Below are 24,797 nucleotides of genomic sequence, written 5' to 3' on the forward strand. Positions count from 1 at the left end.
TTCAGTACTGCCACAAAATGTTGCAACTTTATCCTTATGTTATATGAGGATGTTGCTTGCAAGCCTGAATTTGATGTAGTCATACATGTTACATAGACTGAACATGGCAAAATAAAATACAAAACAATGAGATTAAGAGGAAGAGGCATGCACTAAAACAGATGATGATAACTGCAGTAGAGAATATCTGTTTTTATTTTATAACAGTAGTGCTTAGGAACTGGTATTCCTGTGTTAGTTCATAAGTTAAACCCAATACTGTTGTTTCTCATTACATGTGATATTGATTCCATTAAACTTCTTAATTGTAATTAACCTTTTGACGTGGTCATTTAAATTCCGCGGCCGCGGCTCCTGCGGTAATATATTCAGCCGGCCATTTAAATTTTGCTCGAAAATTATTTATTCATCATTGTTCTTAAATTCTATGAGATAGGAACATGAAACTTTCACTAAAATGATCTTAAAAGGTGGTTTTATAACCTTACCTTATAATATGAACCCCCTTTATATCTTCAATGGAAGCATGTTATTTAGTATTTGAGCAGAGAATGGTACGCCTTGAAGGATGAAACTTTCACTAAAATGATCTTAAAAGTTGGTTTTATAACCTTGCCTTATAATATGAGCACCCGGTATCTCGGCTATGTAAGCAGGTGACGCCTTGAAGCATTAGTCTAAACACAGAGCTGGCTCTCGAAACGACCACCAAGGTCAGTACGATAAAATGGCGTCAACTGGAGCGATAATGAGTACTTTTCCCTCCCCCACACACATCCGTATCGTCTCAGGGGGTGACCACAGTGTTCTGCCTTAAATTGTGGCGTATTTCTAAGAAATGGGTGCTATGTACTGTGCGAAAGCAATCGATTTTACGAGAATAACATTTTGGACAACCCTCTTCTAAGAATTCCAATGGAATGTGTTTGTGTGGCCAGCTCAGGGCAATATGATATTATATACAACAGCACACATCACCTCTCTGGTGTTTATTACTTCACAAGCAAAGCAAATACGCCATTGAGTGACGAAACCGCTACAAGAAGCAACACGAATTTGCTGCAAGACAGGCATATGTAACGATGACTTATCTCAGCTAAACTCGTTGGCTTAGTATACTCTGTTATTGTGACAACAGGCCAGCGAAAAATCTAACAACCTACAGCAAAACCATCAATTATTATGGGCGTTATAACATAGGTGTGCAGCTGGACGAAACATACACGCCGAACCCCCCCAGACGATTTAAATCCCTGACGAAACATACACGACGAACCACGGCAACGGGTTAATAGCAGAGTATCTGTCTGTGAAAGGGAAAGTTGGAACAAACCTCTGTAGATGGTCCTTTTGGCCAATCTACTGCAGTCTGCAGTTTTTTCCATGAGATACAAAGTGGCAGAAATGTTCATATTGATGTCAGTTTGCAAATATGTAAACACAAATGTGAAATTCAACAGATATGTTCTAACTTTAGGTACATACTAAGGACTTATGTACTTGTATCTTGAATAACTAACAGACATACTCTGAAATATATTTTACCTTTTGTAACATTCCTGCTACATTAACTGTTGTAAGCAGCATTTTTCAGTAGAGTGAAGTGATATTTGTTTTTCTGCTGTGGTCTGTCTAACTTATATAAAAGACTATTTTTCTTATGGTAAGAGCATAGCAATATCTGGCATGAAAATGTGTGCCACCCAGATACATTTCATATTGAAAGTGTATGGCCCCTCCATAGTCGTGTTTTGAAGCAGGCCTCTGTAATTATATTATCAACCTCAGCTAGATTTATCCTAATATGAAGAAATGAAATTGCATAACTTACATGTACAATTTATTGTGGAGGTATTATCCGTTCTGTAAAAGTTGAAACTGTTGACATGTCTGTAACTTCAACAGTTTGATCTGAAACCCAAGTTAAATTTCTTTCAGATTATTTAATTTTGATACAGTTGAACATGTTTAATGTCATTGGTCAGTCTCTAGCAAGACACATTTCATATCTCCATGATAAAACTGGAAAATGCTAAACTGTTAACAATGTATGTGACTGAGAAACTATTACAATCAAGAGAAGCTGTTATGTTTAGCTAGAAGGGCAATAATGATTGAAAACAGAAATAAATAAATATATATATATATATATAAAAGCAAAATTCAAAACATTTGTCAAATTGACTGACTATTAATTTCTTTCACTGCAGTCTTATAGAAGGAATGTGACTACAACTATATAATTACAAACATGTGAAGAAAACAGAAATGGAAAATTCTCTGTAATATGGGTGGGACCATTGGAAATGAAACCGACAAGCTGTATAGTCCTTTCAGAAAATCAAATAAACCATATACACCTGGAAAAGATTCTTCAAGACCAGATGGCAGTATGAAGTCTAAACATTATCCATATCATATTATAAATTTCTGTTTGAATGTGTAACATTCATAAAGAAACATAAATAAATTGGATATAAATGTAACAGCATTCAGGTAAATAGTTCATTGTTGGTGCTGTTTGACATAGCAATTGTGACTGTAATGCACATGTTGGTGACTGCACACATAAATGTTGTAAAGATATAGAACTAATAAATCTGAAGACATGTTGAACAGTTCTTCCCAGCACATTCTGTATTAAACACACACCATAAAATATAGGATCAATCCAGCTTAGCAGGCACCCGTAATAGACACAACACAACAGGAAGAACTACCCATTACCATGGGATGCACACTCACATAGCTGGGACCACATATCAGACATTGAAACTACAAAATGGCAACACCTGATGATGACCAGTGGCAGTCAAAACATGTAGTGTGATGTGGAGAAACTTTTAAATCAGTTTTGGAAAAAATGTGTTGTACATAAGATGGTTGAATCATTAAACTTATATGGCATATCTGTAAACTTAAAAAGATTTACATTAGATAATTGATTATATGTCAGTAAGAGTCACACTTAAGATTTTGTACCTGGTGCTTTATTTTGTATATGGACCATGTATTCTGACTAAATAGAAATAACATTTGACAGATTCATAATCCATAACATTTATGTACATCTGGTCAACTCTTGAACATACTTTACCTGATCTACTTAAAACTATGCTAGACAGTATGTTCTTTGTAATTCTGATATATGTTCCAACAGCATCAATGCTTGCAGTCACCTGATGTGCTAAACACAGCAAATGAGTAACTGCTGGTTACATAAAAACAGGTGTGTTCGAGGACATGTTTATACCCTTCTAACTGTGATTATACTGATAGAAATGTAAATGATGTGCAAGAAAGTAACTCATAGTTGAATGTTTAAGATGTTCAAGTAAATAGTAACTATAGTTTGTCCATATTGTAAATCATTCACAATAACATAAAAATAAATACTTCTTTGTGCCTGTTATTAGCAGCCTATGAGAAGAAGAATTTTAATTATCTGTTAATTAACCTTTTTTATACTAAGGGCTATCATTTGCATGCATTTCACTGAGCATCAGCTCAGCTCAACAACTAACACTAAAACCAATTGCAGTAACAGCAGGGATACCAGAATTGGGTGTCAGAGAGATCAAATATGTTTTACTTCTCCCCCTCAAAAGATTGTATGGAAGGACCATTAGGAACAGGAATTTGAAAAGAACTTTACATGTCTTAAATTCAAGATATCTTCACCATCTGGGGCAAGGATTAATCATTACCACTTCAGGTACTAAGATCCCAGCAACTGCTGATGTCAGCTGTCATCAGTAGTGAATGAATAACATGTCAATGCAGTTGTCACACCATATCTTCTAGTTTTGTTGCCCTTCCACAGTTTAATTAGCTAATATCTCAAGGAGCTGGGATACTGCAGTCAGTATAGTGACTGGCTATGGGCTGGATGACAGAAGGGTCAGAGTTTTCTCATCCAGATCAGTTCTGGGACCCACCCAGCTTCCTTCGCAATGAGTACACGGTGATTTCCCCGGGGATAAAGCAGCAGCCAATCAGTTAAGCACAGGGACAACTTTACTGATATCTCATTTGAATTTAGTGCTTTGATATTTATATACACTTCTTACTTGTTAATTCTTGTGCATAATTTATGATCATAAGTTGGTAAATTTAAACCTGCTGAAAAATCTGGTGCCATTCTTGATTAAGCAATTACATGTATGTAAATGCACCATAAGCTACAAGGAAACTACAAACAGGTCCATCCCAGAAGCTCTCTTTCTTACTTTTGTCATTTCTCCCCACCCTCCACAAGTTACAATTTATGATAACAAGAACTGGGAGTCTCCATTCATCGGAATTCCACCCACGCCATATTTTTCCCAGGATCATGTTTACATATACTCACACGTACGTCAAGGTCATTACAAGGGACATTGGCGTGGAAAAATTCCGTGCGGTCGCACGAAAAAGTTGAAATAATGAGAATCTCAAAATTCGGCAATACATTTATTCCTTTGACAAAACTTCTCTTGAGTTATGTGAGCTCTTCAGGAACATACCCCTCGCACTGAGCCCTGTACTCTTAGGGCGTAACACCTTGTAGTCCACTGAGAGTCGACCGACGTTTCGGTGGAGCATGTCACTTCAATCTTCAGGGTCAAAGAATAAGCGAAGTATGAAACGAGGGTGAAGCAGATGCTGTTCTGCTTGCCACTTGCTTCACGCTGGTTTCTCACTTGGCTAATTCTGCGACCCTGAAGAAGATGGAAGCGACCTGTTTCTCTGAAACATCAAATTTCTTTCAACAAACTATATGACGTTATATCCCAGAGGGTAGAAATCTTCATTACTACCACTGTGAGAACCTCAAATTCTACAAGTTAAAGAAGATTTAGCTTTACCATACGTATTTGACAACTAAATTTCATTGTGTTCAACGTAACCAATAAAATTGGCCAGCACATCCCATTTCGTTTCGTCCGCGAAGGGAATCATGAACAGTCATTAACGGTCATTAAGCTCATGAATCGCAACACTGAAACACGCTAAATCATATCATATAATATCCCATGAGACAACCCCCATACGTCAAAACTGCATCATGATACGTGTATTGTCACCTGCATGGATATATATCGGAAATGGTATAAGCACGGTAGCTGGCCGAGTGTATTATTGCCGGGATCAGAAAACGCGTGAGACTTTATTCTGTATTTGAGCATATTAGGGACTGTTAGGGACTTTAAGTGTATGGGTGTTTCCGACAGTGAAAGTAGGTTACCGGTTGGTTGATGTTGGATGTTAAGTGATGGAATCGGGTGCAGTTAGGGTTAGGCAAGAATTTGGTTCAGAAGGAGAAAATTCTATCCAGAAGTCGGATCGGTTTGTGTCAAAAGTAAATCCGAAGTATTACAAACAAGCATATAGAACCGAATGGGAATCTATGCCCGATTTTAAGGGTACGTAACAAGTCTACGCCTGTCAGAAATTAATGTTTTATTTCCATTCAGTGATTTGTCAGGTCCTGAGGCATTCTTATGAGTGCATTTGTGTAAGAAATAGTTCTGAGACCATGTTCCAAGTCATATCGATTGGAATTTTGAAAGTCATTAAAGTGTATGAAACAAATGTTTTCGAAACAGAAGACTGGTTTCCGTTTTTCGAATACGAAATCAGAACAATTTAATTTGGTGCACAGTATTATCCTAAAATGACATTTTCATAATTCAATATGCCTTGCATGCTAAGGAGAGTAATCATTCGAAGACAGCGCAACTGCAAGAATATTCGTGGTAACTGGACGAAGATATATAAGTCTTTAATGCTGTAACTGGACGGAATTAAATTCCCTAGTGTTTTGATGCTGTGCGTCGTTAAAATAGCCATATTTTTGTAATGATTAAAGACGTTGCATTGCAACATAAAGCATCTGGAAACAGTGATTATATACATAAGTGCCCAAAAAGTTTTGCTTTTTAAAGTGTTAAGAGAAACTTGGGCTGTTGAATTTATGAAAGTCGAGCAAATTAATGAACTAATTTTGTGAGGAGCATTCTGCCTCACCTGTAGAGTCAGTCCTGCAACAGTGGATCATTTTTCTTGAATGCAGTGGTATAATGAATGCCCTTAGTTGTTCTCATCTTTGCTGATGTGTTGATTTCCTGGCTGGCCAGACACAACTGTAGTAGACTGTAAACTGTTAGTCGAGTAATATCGCAGAAAGCAACTAGTACAACAGTTGAATAGCAACATTCCCAAAGGCAATTCCAATCCATATTTTTCATCTTGCAATATTATTTGGTTTAGATGGGAATGTGGGAATTTGGATAGCTCATTTAATATGATGACTAAGCTGTGCAATAAAGGAATTGAATTCTGAACAGGGACAGGAAATTTTACTCTTCTCCATATGACCAAGATAGGCTCTGGGGGCCACCTGCCTGTTGGGTCCTGGGAGTTAAGTGGCCTTGCCGTGAAACTGGCCACTCACCTCAGTGCAGTTCTACTCATCCATGCATCTTAATGGCATGATGCTTAATTAATTAAGTGCAAGGATTACTTTATGCTTACCTCACAGTGGAACATGGTTAAACACGTTGTGTTCAAGCTTAAAAAAAAGCAAAGTGTCTTGTGGCATAAATCGGGCATCTCACAACTTGTTCTCGAAACTCTATTTGCAATTTACCACCTTGTGAGCAGTGAATTTGAAAGTGTTCAAGATAGATCCCTCAGCTAAAAGAAAAGTTGTTGTGTTTCTGTATTCTCTGGAAGTGCTCTAGCTGTTTATTTATAATTGTCTATAGTTTAGAGTACTTAACCTCTTATTATAGGTTGACTGGTGAATAATGAATTGGAAATGGTGTTCATTGTTCATTTACTTCAAATTCAAGCAGATGCAGATACAGGTTGAAAAGTATATTCACAAACCTTTGGATATAGAATGAGTCACATATCAGAGCAAATGTTCCAATAAATCATTGTAACAAGTGGAAGACTGATGCACATTTTCCTGGAAGGACTGAGGAAAACCACAATAATCTCAGTCATGATAACTGGTTTCTAGTTTGAATGTAGCTGTGTGACATGATTTGTTATAACATTCATTCTATGATTAATCCATTTACCTCTTAAGCCACTGCAGGAAATTTTGCTTGTTGGAGAGAAGTTACATTGCCCTGTATAAACTGACAAACTGTGTATCACCTGCTGTCACAGAACTTGCTTAATTTTACTGAGCAGGCTGTCTGAAGCAGTAATCCTGTCTTCTGTTTTGGAGGTGGGCCTAGTCTTTCCAGGCAAATGCAAGGCTATTACCAGAATTAGACCACAGTTGTTTTCTTCCACAAACTTTTCCAACTTAATAATTGCTGTCATCTAATAATTTGATCTTATATGCTGTAAAATAGAATTTTAAAATATGTTCATTTGCACATATCACTGTTAGAACACCTGCTTTGTGTGTGAAGGCATCAGTTGTAGGGTTTGTTTTCCTGTGGTTTGCACTTTGTGCGGTGCCTCAATGTAATCCACTATTGTGAACATAGAGTTTGCTGTAATAATTCTGTGAAAATGAAATTGTTACATATGCACTCACTCTCTTATTATTATACCTGTATATGAATGCACACGTAACACTTTGCCCACTCTCTCACCCGTCTCACACATAATATTTAATGTTGCTAGAAACTCTGTCAGAATATTCGTAGTGAAAACAAGGAATTAATCAAGAATGCTGCCTTCTGGGATGTGGTGCCATGTATATCTTGTGTGAACCGGCTTTTCTCCGAAATGTCGGTTCGCACAAGATCTACACGGCGCCACATCCCAGAAGATGGCATTTTTCATAGTCACCGCCATGAAAGCCTCAAATCTTACAAGGAATTAATCAGTTAGAGACTATCTTTGCAGAATTCATTAGGTTGGTGTCTTGAAAGCCCCCTTTTGATACAGTTTATTTGTGCATATTCTATTTTCAGGCTGGTTGAAGGGGGTACCAGGTGAACCAACCAGAGCATACTGTTTGTTTTGTAAGAAGAGCCTTCATGCCCATAGACTGAGTCTTTTGAAACATACGTGCACCCTTAAACACACCAGAGCTGCACAGAAGAATTTTGCACTAAAGGTAGTTTATTTCTTTCAGAATATAGGATAAGATGTTGGCCCTTCTCATGTTGATACTGACATGGGTGTAGTTTGTAAAATGTTGTATTTAGTCTTATGGTTTTAACCATGTGTTTTTGTGGTTAGTGTTGTTCCCCAAAGGTCTAAATTCACAAAAGACTGGCTAAAAACTGTATATTATAAGAACTGAATGGTTCTTTTTCTGACTGATAGTTAAATGAAGTTACAAGAATACAAGGCAAGCAGCTTGTACCACTTTTGTGTGAATGTAATATTCCCTTGAATTAGGACAAGGAAAGTATTACAGTTATTATAAAATGTACTGTCTAGTTCTTGTGTGCAGCAGTTATCATTGTACTAAACATGAAATGTATTTGGTGTACTCCAGTTAAAATTTATTTTGAAGCTTCATGTAACACAGACTGTATAATATTTGTTATATTTATATTTAAACCCACACTTAGTGTAAGAAATTTTCTACTTTCTAGAGGTTGTACCTTGATTTAATGTTATTGTGGTTGAAATAATAACCAGTATTCATATTTGTTTGTTGGTGGAAAGTGTTCCAGCATAATCACTATGTTTATTTAATGACATTAATTAGTTTATAAATTAATTCAATATTATTTATTATGTAATTATATTTATGTGATTAAAATCATATATTTTTCAATGTTTAATTTGGCTGCAATTAATTGCTTTTAGAAATTGATTTGATATTATTGTTTATATAGTTGTATTTATTTATGTACGAACAGTTCATTAACTGCATATTTAAATAAATTACTTTGTAACGAATATTGATATAGTAATTATTATGAGAATATTTACAGTTTCTTGATGTAATTTTGTATAATGTCTGTTTAGTGAAGACCGTGGTGTGGTATGCAAAAAGCAGTTCCCCTAGAGATTCATTAAATAGGGATTTGCTTTGTAGGTAAAGGTAAAGTTGTCCCTGTGCTTAATTAACCCTTCCGCACCGACATCCGTGTGCTTCACCGACCCTTTAAATAATCGTATGCCACCGACATCTGTGCAGTTCACCGACCTGCGCAGTGTTAGCTTTGAAGGACGTTGCTGACAAAACGAGGAAAGATATTCCAATTTTATTTTCAGAAGTACATAGATTAGGGTTTCATCTTTCTATTGGTATATGAGTTATTTATTTTGGACGAATTTTTAGCACGGTATTTTTATTTTGTATCGTTAGTGTAATAGTTCGTACTTTTGTCTCACTGCGCCTAGATTTCATTGAAATTTTTCAAATTCTAAGTAAGGAAAATGTATAAAACTATATATCTTTCGACTCTATGGTCTTTGCTTGTCTATATGAGTCACTCACTGAAACCCCAGACGAAGGTTTTCCTTGAATGGGTTGCTGTACAGTCTGCTGACACAATGAAGTAGTCAAACAAGAGGGTCCTTTTTTCTTGGAACCAAATGCAACCTAAGAAAATAAACTTACGAATGATACAGAAATCTATGATGTCATAACACTTTCTTCTCTCAGTCGCGCCATAACCATGGCCTCTACAAGTAGGAAAGTTTTACAGGGCGATGAACTAGAAGAGTTCCTTGCTCACGACTCGGAAGTTAGTGAGTTCGAATATTCGGATAGTAGTGAAAACAGTGATAATGAAATTGAAGATCAGGCTGTAGTTGATGCTATCCAAGATCTTAGTATTGAAGATGACGACGAAATAGTGGCGAGGGTTCCAGTGGCGGATTCAGACGAGAGTTATTTTTGGCAAAATATGGATAATTATGATGGCGTTCGCGAACGGTTTTCTGAAAATTCAGGCCCGAGAAATCAGTCTGTCAATGTGCTCGATATAGTACAGACATTTCTATTATTTTTTACTGAGGATTTTGTGAACAATATCGTTCAGGAAACAAACACTTATGCGCAACAATTTATATGTGGGAGGGTTTTTCCATTTAGATCTCCAGCTAGGCAGTGGGTACCAGTGACACTAAATGAAATGTATGTGGTCTTAGCCTTGTTCTTGCTGATGGGTATAGTCAATAAGCCAACTCTAAATTCATACTTTTCAACGAAAAGATTACTATACACTCCAGCATTTCCTGATGTAATTTCGAGAGACAGATTCCAGCTTATATGTAAATTTCTCCATTTCAATGACAATACTAAGAAAGATAATTACCTAGGACCTACAAGACTTTTCAAAATTTTTCCTGTCATTCAACATCTCAACGAAAAATTTCAGACACTCTTCTATCCTGGACAAAATATTTGTATTGATGAATCGCTTACACTATGGAAAGGGAGATTGGCATTCAAAATGTACTTGCCACTGAAAGCTTCAAAATTCGGCATAAAAACTTATGAACTCTGTGATTCCAAATCTGGGTATTTATGGTCATTTATTGTTTACACTGGCAGCGAAACCCAACTAAATTCTTCACTGATCAGAGAAAATACCAATAAAACAACATCTGTTGTTCTACATTTGGTCGAACCGCTCCTCCATAGAGGTCATACTCTATGGATGGATAATTATTACAATTCCCCCCAGTTAGCAAAATTATTAAAAAATCATGGCACTGACTGTGTTGGGACCCTTAGGTTGAACAGAAAGGGTGTCCCAACAACTGTAAAAAACACAAAGTTGAGAAAGGGCGAGATCATAGCTCAGCACGCAGGTCCTATAACTGTTCTCAAGTGGCAAGACAAAAAACCAGTTTCCGTGATCTCTACATTTCACAATGCCGACACACAGACAGATATAAAGAGAAACAAAGAAATAAAAAAACCAAAAATTATAATTGATTATAATGAAATGATGGGTGGCGTTGATTTGAAAGATCAGCTTTTACAGTACTACAACGTGGAAAGAAAAAGACTTCATAAGTGGTACATGAAACTCTTCAGACGCCTTTTGAATGCGACAGTGGTAAATGCCATGATAATTTATAACAAGAATCAGGAAAGACTGACAGACCACTTAGCATTCAGAGTAAATCTGGTAGAAGGGTTGCTGTTGAAGTTTACGGACCAGGAGCAGGCAGCACGTAGAGTACAAGGTCGACGTCATTCATCAGATAACACCATCCCCCGGCTTCGTGAAAGACATTTTATTAGTAAAATTCCCCCATCAGGAAAAAAGGCTAGACCACAAAGGCGATGTGTAGTGTGTACAAAAAACAAAAGAAGAAAAGAAACCGTGTACTGGTGCAGTGATTGTGATGTTGGGCTATGTATTGACCAGTGTTTTCAGGATTACCACACCAAACTCAACTTTTAGCAGTTCGAGTGAGTAAAAAAATATTATTTATCATAATTATATTGAAAAATATATATATAGTTTTGTTCTTCATTTCTTTATGAATATTTCTGTGAAAATTTTATCTCAATATACCAATTTTTGCGAGAGTTACTAAATTTTTCATGGATAAGTGCATTTTTCTGTTTAATAATTAAATACCCCATCGGTTTGGCGGTAGGAAATGATTTAAATACTATCCGTCGCGGAAGGGTTAATTATTTAGGCACTGTACTATGAAGATATATGATGTAGTTGAGGTATAGCTCCACCATTCTTGACCTCAGCACTAGGTGGAGGTGAGTGGTCAGCTTTATGCCCCTGCCACTTTAAGCAAGGGGAAAGAGCCTTTGGTAACCATCGGACAGGAGGTTGTATGGGTTTCAGGGCCTATCTAGACACTATAGAGAAGAGAAAAATCTTGCCCTTACTGCAATTTGAACTTCGGCCACCCCTCCTGTAACCTATTGCTATACCAAATGGGTTATTTCTACTTTTTTTACTTTAAAACAGACATGGATACATGTACATTACTATCAGTCTTTCCATAGGTACTTGGTTTTGTGGCCTAGTGGTCAGAGTTCTTGGCTACATATCCAGAGGTCTGGGTTCGATTCCCGTCGCTATCAGATTTTCTGAGAAGTAGTGGGTCTGGAACGGGGTCCACTCAGCCTCGTGAGGATAATCGAGGAGCTTTTTGAAGGAAATAGCGGCTCCGGTCTAGAAAACTGAAATTAACGGCCATGGGGATTCATCGCACTGACCATGTGACACACTCTATCTGCTAAAGTTGGCACTAAATTCACTGACGAGCGGCAGTCACCTGGTCGGTATAGTTCGCTTGCAGACTCGTGCCATGGAGTTTGTTGTTTGTTATTTGCTTAAACTAATGTATGTGTTATATCCAGACAGACAGAGTATATGATGGTGCACAAAGTATAAAAGAAAATGTTAATTTTTATAGGATGGAACAGAAGTAGATGGAAAAGTAGCTATGGAAGGACTGGGAACTTCTGAGGAAATCCTAACACAGCCTCATATTACAGAAGTTGAAGTTGTTGAAAATGTCGTAATAGCTGATGCTAATGTTCCTGAAGATGGTTCCACAGCAGAAGATAAGGGTGGACTTCCTCAGACTGCTGAGGAATTCGGTGAAGCCGCCATTACACCAAAAAAAAGAATGGTAGTGTATGCATTTCATTTCTGACTAAAGCAGCAGGTAATTCATAGTCGAGGTACATATTATATATGTTCTCCATTGATGACCAGTATCAAATTTTATTTTGGCTGAAGTAGCTCTGTAGTTGACTTGGATTCATGATTGTCTTCAGTGGTTAATTATCTGAATGTTGAGTAGTCAAAAATGCAAGTGCAGAAGATTACAAAGGTGAAACAAAATGAAGAATGCCATCTTCTGGGATTTGGTGTCTTATAGATCGTGTGTGAACTGACGTTTTTGAGGAACATATTGCCTGCATGTTCTACCTTGAAGATCGAGGTGATACATTCCTCTTAAATGTTGCTTCACACAAGCTTTACATGGCGCCATATCCCAGAGCACACAATTCATCATACTCAACACTGTGAAAACCTCGAATCCTACATGAAACAAAATATGTACTTTAAGGATCAGAGGGCATGTAGGTACCTCTTAATTCCAAATGAGGAATTTTGGTGGCATGCACTCTTCGTATGTCTAAACAGTTGTGATTTATGAGCTGTTGTCTTCTGTATACATCTTATCTGCCTTTATATACGAGGGTTGGAACTTTAATAGTGGCAGCTATTTATTTACAGCCGATACAAAATAGATGCATGTTTCGAAGTTTTAGTGCCCTACAGTGTAGTCACCAGCGTTGTGTACAACCCATTGCCTGCGACGTGGAAGTCATAGGATACCTTTAGCAGCGCCTGGTCTGTTGATAGTTTGAATGGAGTGGTCTGCTGCCTGAAGAATCTCTGGAACAGTTCCAAAGTGAATGCCATGAAGTGGTTCCTTCATCTTAGGAATCAAGTCAAAGTCACAAGGGCTTAAGTCCAGGGAGTGTGGTGGATGGTACAGCACTTCCCAGCCCCATCGATTGAACAAATCAGTCACAGCTTACGCTGCATGCGGCCGAGCATTGTCCTGCAAAATGATGGGTGGGTTCTGCAGAAAGTGTCACCATTTCTTTCTCAAAGCTGGTCACAGGTTGTGTTCCAAAAATAAACAGTAATATTTCGCATTGACGGTCTGCTTTCAGGGAGTGGTATGCGTTAGGATAACACCATCACAGTCGTACATGAGAATTACCATAACTTTCATGTTGCTGGGGTTCTGACAAACTTTTGATCTTTGTTGGTGACCCGATTGGCGTTAACATTTGTGGCTCGTGCGACTTGTCCCATGTCTCATCCAACATAATGATATAGCGTAAGAAAGCCTCTCCTTCACACTCCTAGCGCTCCAAGTGGTTACGAGCAGCGTTGTATTGTAGCCATTTCTGCATTTCTGTCAAATCATGTGGAACCCATCGTTATGCAATTTTTCTCATGCCCAGGCAATCCTTCAGAATGTGAAGCACGGTCGTATGCCCTAATCCTGTCACTTGGGCCAGCGCATGAATCGTATGGCGTCATTCACTTTCCAGTAACATGAAAAGAGCATACACTTCTTCATCACTGACATTAGGATGGCGTGGCCGACGCATGTCTGCCACATTTTGGCATCCCTCATTGAAGGCTTCTACCCATCTTGCCACTGTTCTGTAAGGCAATGCAGATTCCCTGCAAGCCTCTTGAAGACATTGATGACATTGTCATGCTGTACAGCCTCTGACACACTCAATCTTTATCGAACTCCGTTGTTCCTGTTTCGAAAACATCGTGACAACACTACATTAGACCGCCAGCTAACATGAGACTGTTCTTCTCGTCACTGCACATGTGTGTGATGTGGGAAGGTAAGAGTCCATTTGCTCTGAGGTAAGGTAGGTATGTAATTAACGTGTGGTATAAGCGACAATATTTGGTTCCATTGCATGCCGTGTCTACACCAGAGTTGAAACTATTAAAGTTTCAACCCTTGTACGTATAAATAACTCCATGGAGTTGAGCCATTCAGAAGTTTATAGCCATTTAGTTAGTCAGTAAATTTCTTGACATCATTGGAACCTGGATGTTCGGTGCCAGTCTCACACAATCCTACCATTGGATCCTATCCTGAGTCAGATAAATCCAACCCATTTTCTCACACCTGACCCATGTACACCTTGTCATCAATATGAGTGTACCAGTATGCTCAGCTTTGAAGTGCTGTATAGGAGTTCACTTTTGCCAGTACAATGTATGTTGCTTATGATCTAGAGCTATAATTTACAAGTGTGTTGAGTGTTCATGTATAGTTAATGGTTTTGCCATATGCATGGGACTGAATGAATAGGGAATTCCATTGTTTGAATGCTCTTGGGAAAACGTTTCATGTTTGTTCATTTGGAGTAGAGTTTGCATGTAGGACTGGTACACTATTTGGGCTGGTAGAAGGAGCAAGAAATGTGTAGCAAACAAAAATGGCAAGTATAAAATCAGATTTGGATGAGGATGATCTGAGGAGTGATGTGCGTGTGCGCATGCAGAGTGATGGTTGTAGAGAGTTTGAGAGAGCCAAATGAAGGACAAGTGGTGTCAGCACCTGCAGGTAGGGATGCAAACAAAGAGACTAGTTGTAAGAAACACTACTGAGACAGGACAGAGCAGTAATAGTTACACGCCATCACTTTTTAATGTTCTAAGCTACATTGGCATAACTGACAGGTTTCTGCTACTGAACTGGAAGAATTCAGCAGCTCCTTGCAGTGACAGATGAAGACTTCATGAATCATATTCATATTGAAATGAATAATTTTAATTCCTGAGTGTACAGCGTTCACAATTCAAACATTTTCAACATTAAAGATATGAAATGGGTGTTATACAAGTAACCATTCCTTTTTATTTGGGCTGCTAGGATATCTAAACATTCCCAGCATTTTATGGAACCCGAAGGTTCAGTACTGTGTTCACAAGAGCCCTGCACTGGTCTGTATCCTGAGCCAGATCAATCCAATCCATACTATTCCATCCTATCTCTCTAAGATCCATTTTAATATTGTCCACTCACCTACGCATTGGTCTTTCCAGTGGTCTCTTTCCTTCTGGCTCTCCCACCAATATCCTGTATTCATTCCTCTTCTCCTCCATTCTTGCTGCATGCCCTGCCTACTTCATCCTCCTTGACTTGATCATTCTAATTATACTTGGAGAAGTGTACAAGTTATGAAGCTGCTCAGTATGCAGTTTTCTCTAACCTCCTGTCACTTCATCCCTCTTCAGTCCAAATATTCTCCTCAGCACCCTATTCTCAAACCTACTAAGTCTATGTTCCTCCCTTAATATCAGAGACCAAGCTTCACATCCATACAGAACCACAGGCAAAATTATAGTTTTGTATATTCTAATTTTTATGTTTTTGGACAGCAGACGAGAAGACAAAAGGTTGTAGACTGAATGGTAGCAAGCATTACCCGAGTTCAATCGCCTCTTAATTTTCCCCTGAATCAGGTTTTGGTTTGTTATTGTCATTCCAGTTAATCTGCAGTCAGGTAGCTGGTTGTGGATAGTTGAGGGGCAATTGTATCAGCAACAACTCTCATATTTCATATAACTGGTTATGTGTTTTGCCATGCTATAATTACCATCATCAGACCATGAAATAAAGTGAATACGAAATATGTCGTATACATGACAGAAGTAACACTGTTCTGTCAGCTGAATTGTCATAATACGATTTATCTCTGAGATTTTTTTATAGCTATCAAATTAAAACTTAAAGTAATATTAATAAATGTGGGTTGTGTGCCAGATTCCATACACCCAGCTACAGTGGTTATCTAGTTAACAATAATTCAAAGTATATGTCACACAAAAGTGGTTTGGTAGGTTATTTACCTGATGAATATAAAACCTTAAAAAAAAATACCCCTCTGAGAACAATGAAACTTCTCAAAACATTTTGCAGGTGACATTTTTTCTTAAAGTCGTTAATTTTTATTTCAGGTTACCACATTTTGAAATTAGAAATCATTTGAGTCCCCCTCTTTTGACCCTATCCCTCATGGGGCCAGAATTTCGGTAAAGAGTTCTTGAAAGTCTATTGACAGCTGTTAAGGAATCACACAGCAGCTCTCTGTAATGCAGTTTTCATATGCAAGCCTGATAGGTGCTGCTATCTGGAACAGTGGTGTTAGAAAAACACCCTGAATAAGCACAAATACCCTGTTGGTTCCAGTATAATTACTAAGATCTTACAGATCAAGTAGTGAGATGATCTTGGGATTCAAATCCCATCCTGGGCTTAATATCTATGCTGTTTTCCATCTTCAGTATCAGTCTCTTTTCTTATCATTGAGTTGCTTGGTACTGTTGTTTGTTAAGGATAAGTTTAAGTAAATATATACTTATGGGCTCCTATTAAGCACACAGCTGTGGAACCATAATGTAACATCAAACTTGCAGTTTGATATCATGTTTAATATAAGTAGTAATATAATCACTGTACGGACATGTCCTATATCTCACTAGTATGATTGTGGTAACCTTTTGACCTTACTGATAAAGCATCATATAGTTTGCATTTTCTTAGTCAGGTTTTTGAGAGAAGGATAACCTTTGCATTTGCTTCGATTCAAGCCTTGTGTCAACAGTTTAGCAGGGAATGAGTTCTGCCATTCACCGAGCAACTGTGATACGTAACCATTTAACAAGTGTAAATTGTAACATTAAGGCAAGTGTTACTTTGATCCTATAATTTGTATAGTAGGTTGTGATTAAAATCAAACTCCATGCTCTGTGTTGTGGTAATTAAGTATCTCATATTGTTCTATCTTGATTGTTTAAGATTACCTTGTGCATCAGTGGCACACCTACCAGTGTGAAGATACTGATGTCCAGCAAATATTCTCATATTTTCTAATCACATTGTCAGTTGCATGTCTTATACAAATTGTTCAGTATTTTCTTATTGCTTAACATGGCAGCTAAATGAATTTCTGAAGTGGCAGTTACACTAGGGCCATGTTATGTGAGCTCCTGAAAGTTTGTATGTTAATAGATCTTAGAAAAATATGCAACTTTTATTAAAGTAATTTATTTTAAGGCTCTAATAAGACTACGTAGCAGATTTGTGAAATCTATATGTGTTTGCTCATTTGATAATAATAATCAGTGAAATGCTGCTTTGTTTGAAATCTGGTACAAAGATAGATCATAATCAAGGTGTTCAAGTATGTTGTGTGTTATTATTTCACCTGGTGTGGGGGGGGGGCAGAAAATTTGCTTGCCAACCTACAGTTAAGCTGTTTAAGACTGTTGTTGCTGATCACTTTAGAGTTTTCAGAATTTAAGAATATTTCTTAAATACATTTAACTTTTGTTATTAATATTTTGTAAAAAATGTTATTTTCTTCGCTTTTAATTCCTTACCCCACAAAAAATGTGGGGAGAGGCAAATATCTTCCTGCTCCATGACTGTACATGTACATATATTGTGTGTTCAGTCACAGCAGTAAAATTTGCTGTACAGCCTAGTATTATAAGCTGTCTAAGAATTTCCAGAATGTTTTCATAGTATTTGATGATGTTGCAAGTAACATCTATATGCTTAAGACAAACAGTAGTAAGCAAGTCTTTGAAATAAAATATTCATGATTCATTTAGTGTACATCTCTTAAAATCTGGATGAATTTATCTAGAAACAACTGCAATGGAAAACATGCTTCTAAAAATTAATTAAATAAAATTCTGAGAAGCCTTGAATAACCTACCTCAACAGTTTGTTTGAGGTAAGGGATTGAAAATCTTCACTATACATTTGTTGACATATGCAGTACACTTATATTTGAACAGTTGCAATTAGAAAGTACCAAATTTGAATGCACTGTAGAAATGACACATTTGTGTTTTTATTATTTGTCAATTCATTGAAAGGTACTATTTTAGCAGACTCGATCTGAAATGACCACATCGCAAGTAGGAGGACCCCTTTCCACTCACGTTCTTGACACAGCAAGAGGTAATCCAGTCGGTGGTCTTCAAGTCAGTTTGTACAAACTGATTGATGGTCGGTGGACACACATCAGTGAAGGGTAATAGTTTAAAGAAAATAATTTTATTTTATCCATATTCTTAGTCCAAGTTTAAAAACATGAGCATTCCCACTCCCTAAGAGGTAAGATTGAAGCTTCCATAGCACCAATACTAGTGCAATCCGCTTGGGCTATCAATGTGTGAGTTGGTTAAAAGTGACTGATATTTCAGGGACCACTCTGATCCCATTGTCATATGCAACAGAACAAGACACTGTTCCTCTTAGATGTCTTGGTAAGTGGAAGACTGTATGGCTCATTGGGATGTACCATATACAGAAAACCCACACATATGGACCTGTACCTTCATGCAAAGTCTGATCATCTGTGACAGAAGTGGGCTCTGTTAACCATTCTGAGTCATTGGGAAAACAGCATATGCAGTTATGAGAGCCTGGGCATTGATCTGAGCCACCTGAAGGAGACCTTTAGACAGAATGGATCCAGCAACTATGATATCATATATCCTCTTGTTTAAAAACAAAGGCATCAGACACAGAAAGAGAAGTAGGCAAGCATAGTGGTGTTACCATATCACTCACTGTCTCAAACAAAGTCAGCAGGCTTCTTGTGAAATACAACATTAAGACACTTCACATTCCTTTGGAGAAAAACTTCTACATGCTTCGATCTAATCTAAAAGTTGCAGGTATATTTGAGAGTAGATGTAAGCAGTGCATGGGACAGATGCCCGATCCAGCCAACGAAGTCTGCTATGGCAAAGCATAAACTGAAAAAAGGCATGATATCAACTTTAGTGACACTTCCATGTTAGGTAAGGCATGAGGATACACGGACTGCTTAATGAAGGAGGCTGTTGAGATCTTTCTTCACCCCATTAACAGGGTCAGAGGTTTTAATTTCAGTCTCTCTTAGTACCTAGTGACTAATATGCTCAAGCAGTAGTGAGATACATCTGCCTGGAGACAGGACTAAGCCAAGCAAATGTATGACTGCACCCAAATTCAGTTTGGGTTTGTTGGTTGGTATATAAATGGGACAATTTGGATTCTGATGATGGGGACTGTTGGCACATGAAATGAGGGCCATTTTTAACCAACTGATGCAGCTGATGACCTGAGAGGATTTCATTAATTCTTAAGATTGTTACTCAGTATTAGAACTGCTACAGTTTAAAGGAACATACCCATAAATTAAGCTCAGTATACAAGGTGAGATCAAAAAATTTCTGGGCAGAATTATTTTCTTTACACTTACCACATATAATGGCTGTTGTGTGCCATGTCATTCTAAGTATTTCGTTGAAACTTGATGCAGTTTGTCCAGTGATTCTGCCATTGTTAGAAATATCTGTGGAAATCCCAGAACATAGTCTTTCTTTAATCATGATGGCATATCTCCTCGTTAGTTCTAACTTGACTTTTGAAAACATTAAAAGGTCACACATGGCTAGATGTGGGAAATACGGAGGGTGGGGAACACAGTTATGTTGTTCATACAAATATATGCTGCTGTTTAGAGTAATTGTTTTTTGATAAAACAAGAATCAAAGGCAGTACTTAACACAGCTTTACTGCATTACATGTTACTCTTGAGTGACATCCTGTGGTTTTGAAATTGGTGGAACACTGTTAGGAAGTTTGTCTTCTACCATTGTCTAGCAGAGAGTTTTCATGCTGACTACAGTAGGTAGCCAATCCAGAAATTGTTTGGTCACACCTCATGTTGTGTTCATGACACTCATAACAGATGTTAGATCTTCCTCTGTGTTGCGTTTTCAGACTGACAAATCCTGATGGTCGCTACTCCAACTTCATTCAAAAAGCAGACTTCACAGCAGGCCGTTACAAGCTTCACTTTGATGTGGATCGCTATTTCGAACTGAGGAAGCTGGAGTCTCTGTATCCCTTTATTGAGGTAGTTTATGTATTTATTCACTTATTTATAACTTAAGATATTTTTTTGGATACAGATGCTTAATTTGGAATGGAAATTATCCTGATTCGCTCCTTTCTAGCTTACTGTCCTTCCTTCAGGGGAAAAAATAGTTGCTTGCTGTGTGTGTCCCACCTTCCAGTGTGAAGGAATTTCACATATTTTGGCATGAACCGTATGCTATTAGAAGCCACCCCAACCTCAGAGCTTTTGATTTCCTGAAGTCTGTAATGACAGTGTGTGAGAGAGAACTGTTTTTATATTCATATGTCAATCTGGCGATTTTCCTTCTGAATTTCAGTTCCAAAATAAATAAATTTGTCCGCCTCTTTCACTACTATGTTGGTAAATTTTATTCTGCAATCTATGTCTTTGTTCCTTTAAATGCTTGTAGTTGCCATCTTGCCCGTGTTCACTTTCAGTCCGTACACAAATGCAATATTCATTATCGTGATATTAATTTATTATTACATTGTCTAGTAGAAAAGAAGTGCATTAAGGGCTTGAATAGTCTAATATTTATAATTAACGTTACAATCACTTGATGACAATGATGGTGGTGGTGGTGGCGGCAGTGGCGGCGGTGTTGTATGCACAAAAAGACAAGCTTGCCCTTTGCACTTCAGTTGAATGGGCTCTCTTACAGGTCATGGACTGCTGAAGACTTCTTTTAACAATATTATTTGTCCGTTTATGGCCACATACAAATTTCCTCCTCTTTGGGTTGGGGGGGAAGGGGAGTGGACTCTCTGGCAGTGTTCACTGTACAGTTTTTGACTCTCATATATGCATATTAAGTATTTTAAATGCCTTTTTGTTGTTCTTTTTGTAATTTTCTATACTTTTCTAATTTTGTTTATTCACATTTCCTGTCCTGCAGCAATTGTTGCCTGCCAGTACATCATACATGAGTGTCCCTATTGTCTAACAGAAGGATGTGTATCCCTCCAAAGCATCAGTAAATTTCTACCAAACTGTGTGACATTACATTTGAGAAAGTAGTGCTGTACTCTTAATATTTTCATCTTCACAACCTCATCACCTGTTGTGATCTCAAAATTCTGTCCCTTTCTCTTTTCCCCATCTGGCAGTCCATATGCTTCATATTGTAGGATGAAGTCTGTCCATTCTGGTTGCGTGATATGCCTGTGTTCCAACTCATGAAAGATGACATTTGTCTTTAGTTCTCACTTATCTCAGTATTCCCCTCCCCCCTTTTTGTCTAACCATTAACATTCAGCGTATTGTTACTATTTTCTCGTTTATGTTATATGCTTGTAGATCATTTCTTGTTGAAGTGTCCATAATTAACTGCTCTTAAAATGTTTGAATATTTGTTTATTACAGTCTAAACTTACCTCAGCCACTAATACTGTTTTTTTTTAATGTTTCAGATTGTGTTTGATGTAAAATCTCCCCAAGACCATTATCACGTACCTCTGCTGCTGAGTCCTTTTGGTTACACCACATATAGAGGCAGTTAATTGATACTTATTTGGTGATGTGCATCAGACATGAACAATTTTTTAGTGTAAAAATGCAGTGTGCTGGGTCCATTTTCAGAAAGCATTCTCTAAAATGCTATATAGTGCCAACAAGTACATTTCACATTCAGCATTTCTCCTTTCTTTTTACCCAGTTATCCTCCGAAACAGTATTTCTTGGTTATTTTCCTTTCAGGGGAGTTTACATCCCAGTGTCTTCTGGAATTGTATTATTTCCATATCTGATCTTTAATTTTAGCATACTTTGTGTATTTTATATACTAGTACATATTAACCGTTCAGCGTGGTTTGACGTGTATGTTTCGTCAAGGTATTTAAATCGTCTGCGGGGGTTCGACGTCTATGTTTCGTCCAGCTGCACACCTATGTTATAACGCCCGTAATAATTGATGGTTTTGCTGTAGATTGTTAGATTTTTCGCTGGCATGTTGTCAGAAGGACAGTATATAATAAGACACGACTTTAGCTGCGTTAAATCATCGCTACATATGCCTGTCTTGCAGCAAAATCCTGTTGCTCTTGGGAGAGATTTCCTCATTCAAACTGTTATGAATGGCGTGTTTTCTTTCCTATGAAGTTATAAACAGCAGAGACGTGATATGTGCTGTGTTTATAATATCATATTGCCCTGAGCTGGCCACACTAACACACTCAATTGGAATTCTTAGAAGAGGAATGTCCAAATTTTATTCTTGCAAGATCGATTGATTTCGCACAGTACATAGCAGCCAGTTCTTAGAAAAACGCCACAAATTAAAGCAGAACCCTCTGAAGATATGGGTGTGTGTGGGGGAGGGAAAAGAACTCATTCCTTCATGTATTATCGCTCCAGTTGACTCCATTTTATCGTACTGACCTTGGTGGTCGTTTCGAGGGATGACCATAAATATTTTTTTGAGCCAGCTTAGCTCTGCTTTCGTTCACTACATACCAGCCAGTTCTTAGAATAACTTCATGAATTCTGTGGTCACCCCTACGACATCTGATGCAGCCAAAATGAATGGAAAATGAAACGCAGAAGCGCCAACCCTTGTTATGATAACATAAAGGTTGAATTTACTGCAGCTAATCTGGCAAGCTATACGACTCACGGAGAGACATTTCCTCTTGTATTCCCCCCACGGGGAAGAATGCAAGGCCGCACAGAAGATGTTTGGTTTACGGAAAAAAGAGCCAAATGAGAGATACGCAGTTTTGGTGTGGTGAATGTGAGACAGCGTTGTGTATAGAAGAATGCTTCAATGCGTACCATACTCTGCTCAAATTCTAAACCACCTGCTTCCATTGCTGAGATACTGGGCGCTCATATTATAAGGTAAGGTTATAAAACCACCTTTTAAGATAATTTTAGTGAAAGTTTCATGTTCCTATCTCATATAATTTAAGAACAATGATGAATAAATCATTTTCGAGCAAAATTTATATGGTCGGCTGAATATATTACTGCTGGAGAGACACGGCAGCGGAATTTAAATGACCGCGCAAAAGGGTTAAGACAGGAGCTAAGATAACTCAGTAAGTATAGTCACTAGGCTGGTCACCTGGAAAATCAGGGTTTGATTCCTAGCTCTCCCAGACTGACTCTGGAGCCAGCACCGCCTCCTATTCAGTGGAGGCCATTTTCTGAGGGGTAAAGTGGCTAGGGCTTGAAGCTGACCACTCATCTATATCCAGTGCCAAATCAAGAATGCATGTAGCTGAACTTCCATTCCCTTCGTGTGCTTTCTTGGCATGGTGTCTAATTATGCACTGGAATTATTTTACCTTTTGGGTAAAAACTCCCATATATGGTTTCTTTGGGAATTGGTGGAATTGAACAGTAAATTGATGAATGTTTGAACATGAAGGAAATTAACACACGATTGTTGTCTTGGGATCAAAGAAATTGAACAGTAAATGAGGGAAAACTATCGATGGTGAAGATTAAGTACAGGCTCCACTGCCTCTGTATTCTGAAAAGCACAAGAGGTAGCAATATCACTCATGTACAGAACACATTTCTAGAGCCAGTAACCTTAGAGTTTTTAAGTTTGTTTAATGATAATATGTTTTCGTAAGTGATATTAAAATCAAATGCTTGATTTGATTGGGATATCATGGACTTCGGAACATTAGATTCAAACTGCTTATATGATTTCACGCTTCGTAATCCAGGAGTTATACAACAGACAGAAATCCTTGTGGAGCAGCATATTGGAGTTACAGAGTAATGTACTGATTGTGATTCCACTCCTAGGTTACTGCTGAGTCTGCAACAAATAAGAGCTACAAGTAAAGTAGACCCAGTGAAGAGATGGGAAAGAACATATTAAAACCAGGGTCCATTGTATCTAATGGTACTGTATCAGGTGTTTTGTTCAAAATGGTAACCTTTCTTAACAAAGACAGTGAGTGGTGACTGAAGAAAGACTGGTACATATAAGTAGTAGTTTTAAGAATACTGATACAGATTTTATTAAAATTAATTTTGAATATTATTTTCAAAGTAATGAATTTCGAACTGTTACGCAGTGTCAAATTGAATGATATTTTCAACAGTCGTTTAGGTGCAAGGAGTAGAATAGGCGAGTGTTACACATTGTGATAACTAACCCCATGGAGCTGAGCCCTTGAGAAGCTACCAGTTGTTGAGCTACTCAGGAAGTTACAGTATTTTAGGGAACTATGTCTAGATCTTCCTAGATGCTAGTTATGTAGGGGCAATTTAATTGAGTTTCTTGTATAACGTTCCCACTATTGTTGCGTCACTTTTATCACTGACCCTCCATTGTAGCAACACTGTTGTGACTACTCCAAGTTTTTATGTTGATCCTCATCTTGCACTGCTGCTACCTCCCGATCACTTCTTGGTTGTCACTCCATCATCTTTTGCTCCCCATTAAATG

The 24,797-nt window shown here is 37.8% G+C and overlaps 1 protein-coding gene and 2 long non-coding RNA genes across 5 annotated transcripts; 2 read left to right on the forward strand and 1 right to left on the reverse strand.

Annotated features, from left to right (window-relative positions):
* Positions 1-1,631: 1,631 nt before the first annotated feature.
* LOC117282394 lies at positions 1,632-7,722 on the reverse strand. Its single transcript, XR_004513128.1, has 2 exons — positions 6,010-7,722; positions 1,632-1,911 (listed from the first exon to the last, which is right to left on the reverse strand). It is a non-coding gene; the product is annotated as an uncharacterized LOC117282394 (long non-coding RNA).
* LOC111865393 lies at positions 4,810-22,022 on the forward strand. 3 transcript variants are annotated; one of them, XM_023853373.2, is made up of 6 exons: positions 4,810-5,405; positions 7,923-8,068; positions 12,316-12,534; positions 18,369-18,511; positions 20,254-20,389; positions 21,802-22,022. In XM_023853373.2, exons 1-6 carry the CDS (start codon positions 5,255-5,257, stop codon positions 21,889-21,891), a joined length of 885 nt encoding a protein of 294 aa, XP_023709141.1. In that variant the 5' UTR covers positions 4,810-5,254; the 3' UTR covers positions 21,892-22,022. The 3 variants fall into 3 exon arrangements, with proteins under 3 accessions (XP_023709141.1, XP_023709140.1, XP_033607701.1); XM_023853372.2 differs by having other exon boundaries at positions 4,813-5,405; positions 18,366-18,511; XM_033751810.1 differs by lacking the exon at positions 4,810-5,405 and adding an exon at positions 5,422-5,738 and having other exon boundaries at positions 18,366-18,511.
* Positions 22,023-22,821: 799 nt separating this feature from the next.
* On the forward strand, positions 22,822-24,389 carry LOC117282396. The gene is made up of 2 exons (XR_004513130.1): positions 22,822-23,227; positions 24,149-24,389. It is a non-coding gene; the product is annotated as an uncharacterized LOC117282396 (long non-coding RNA).
* Positions 24,390-24,797: the final 408 nt, after the last annotated feature.

This window comes from Cryptotermes secundus, unplaced genomic scaffold (genome assembly GCF_002891405.2).
Source record: "Cryptotermes secundus unplaced genomic scaffold, Csec_1.0 scaffold295, whole genome shotgun sequence".
In the NCBI taxonomy this organism is placed as follows: Eukaryota; Metazoa; Arthropoda; class Insecta; order Blattodea; family Kalotermitidae; genus Cryptotermes; species Cryptotermes secundus.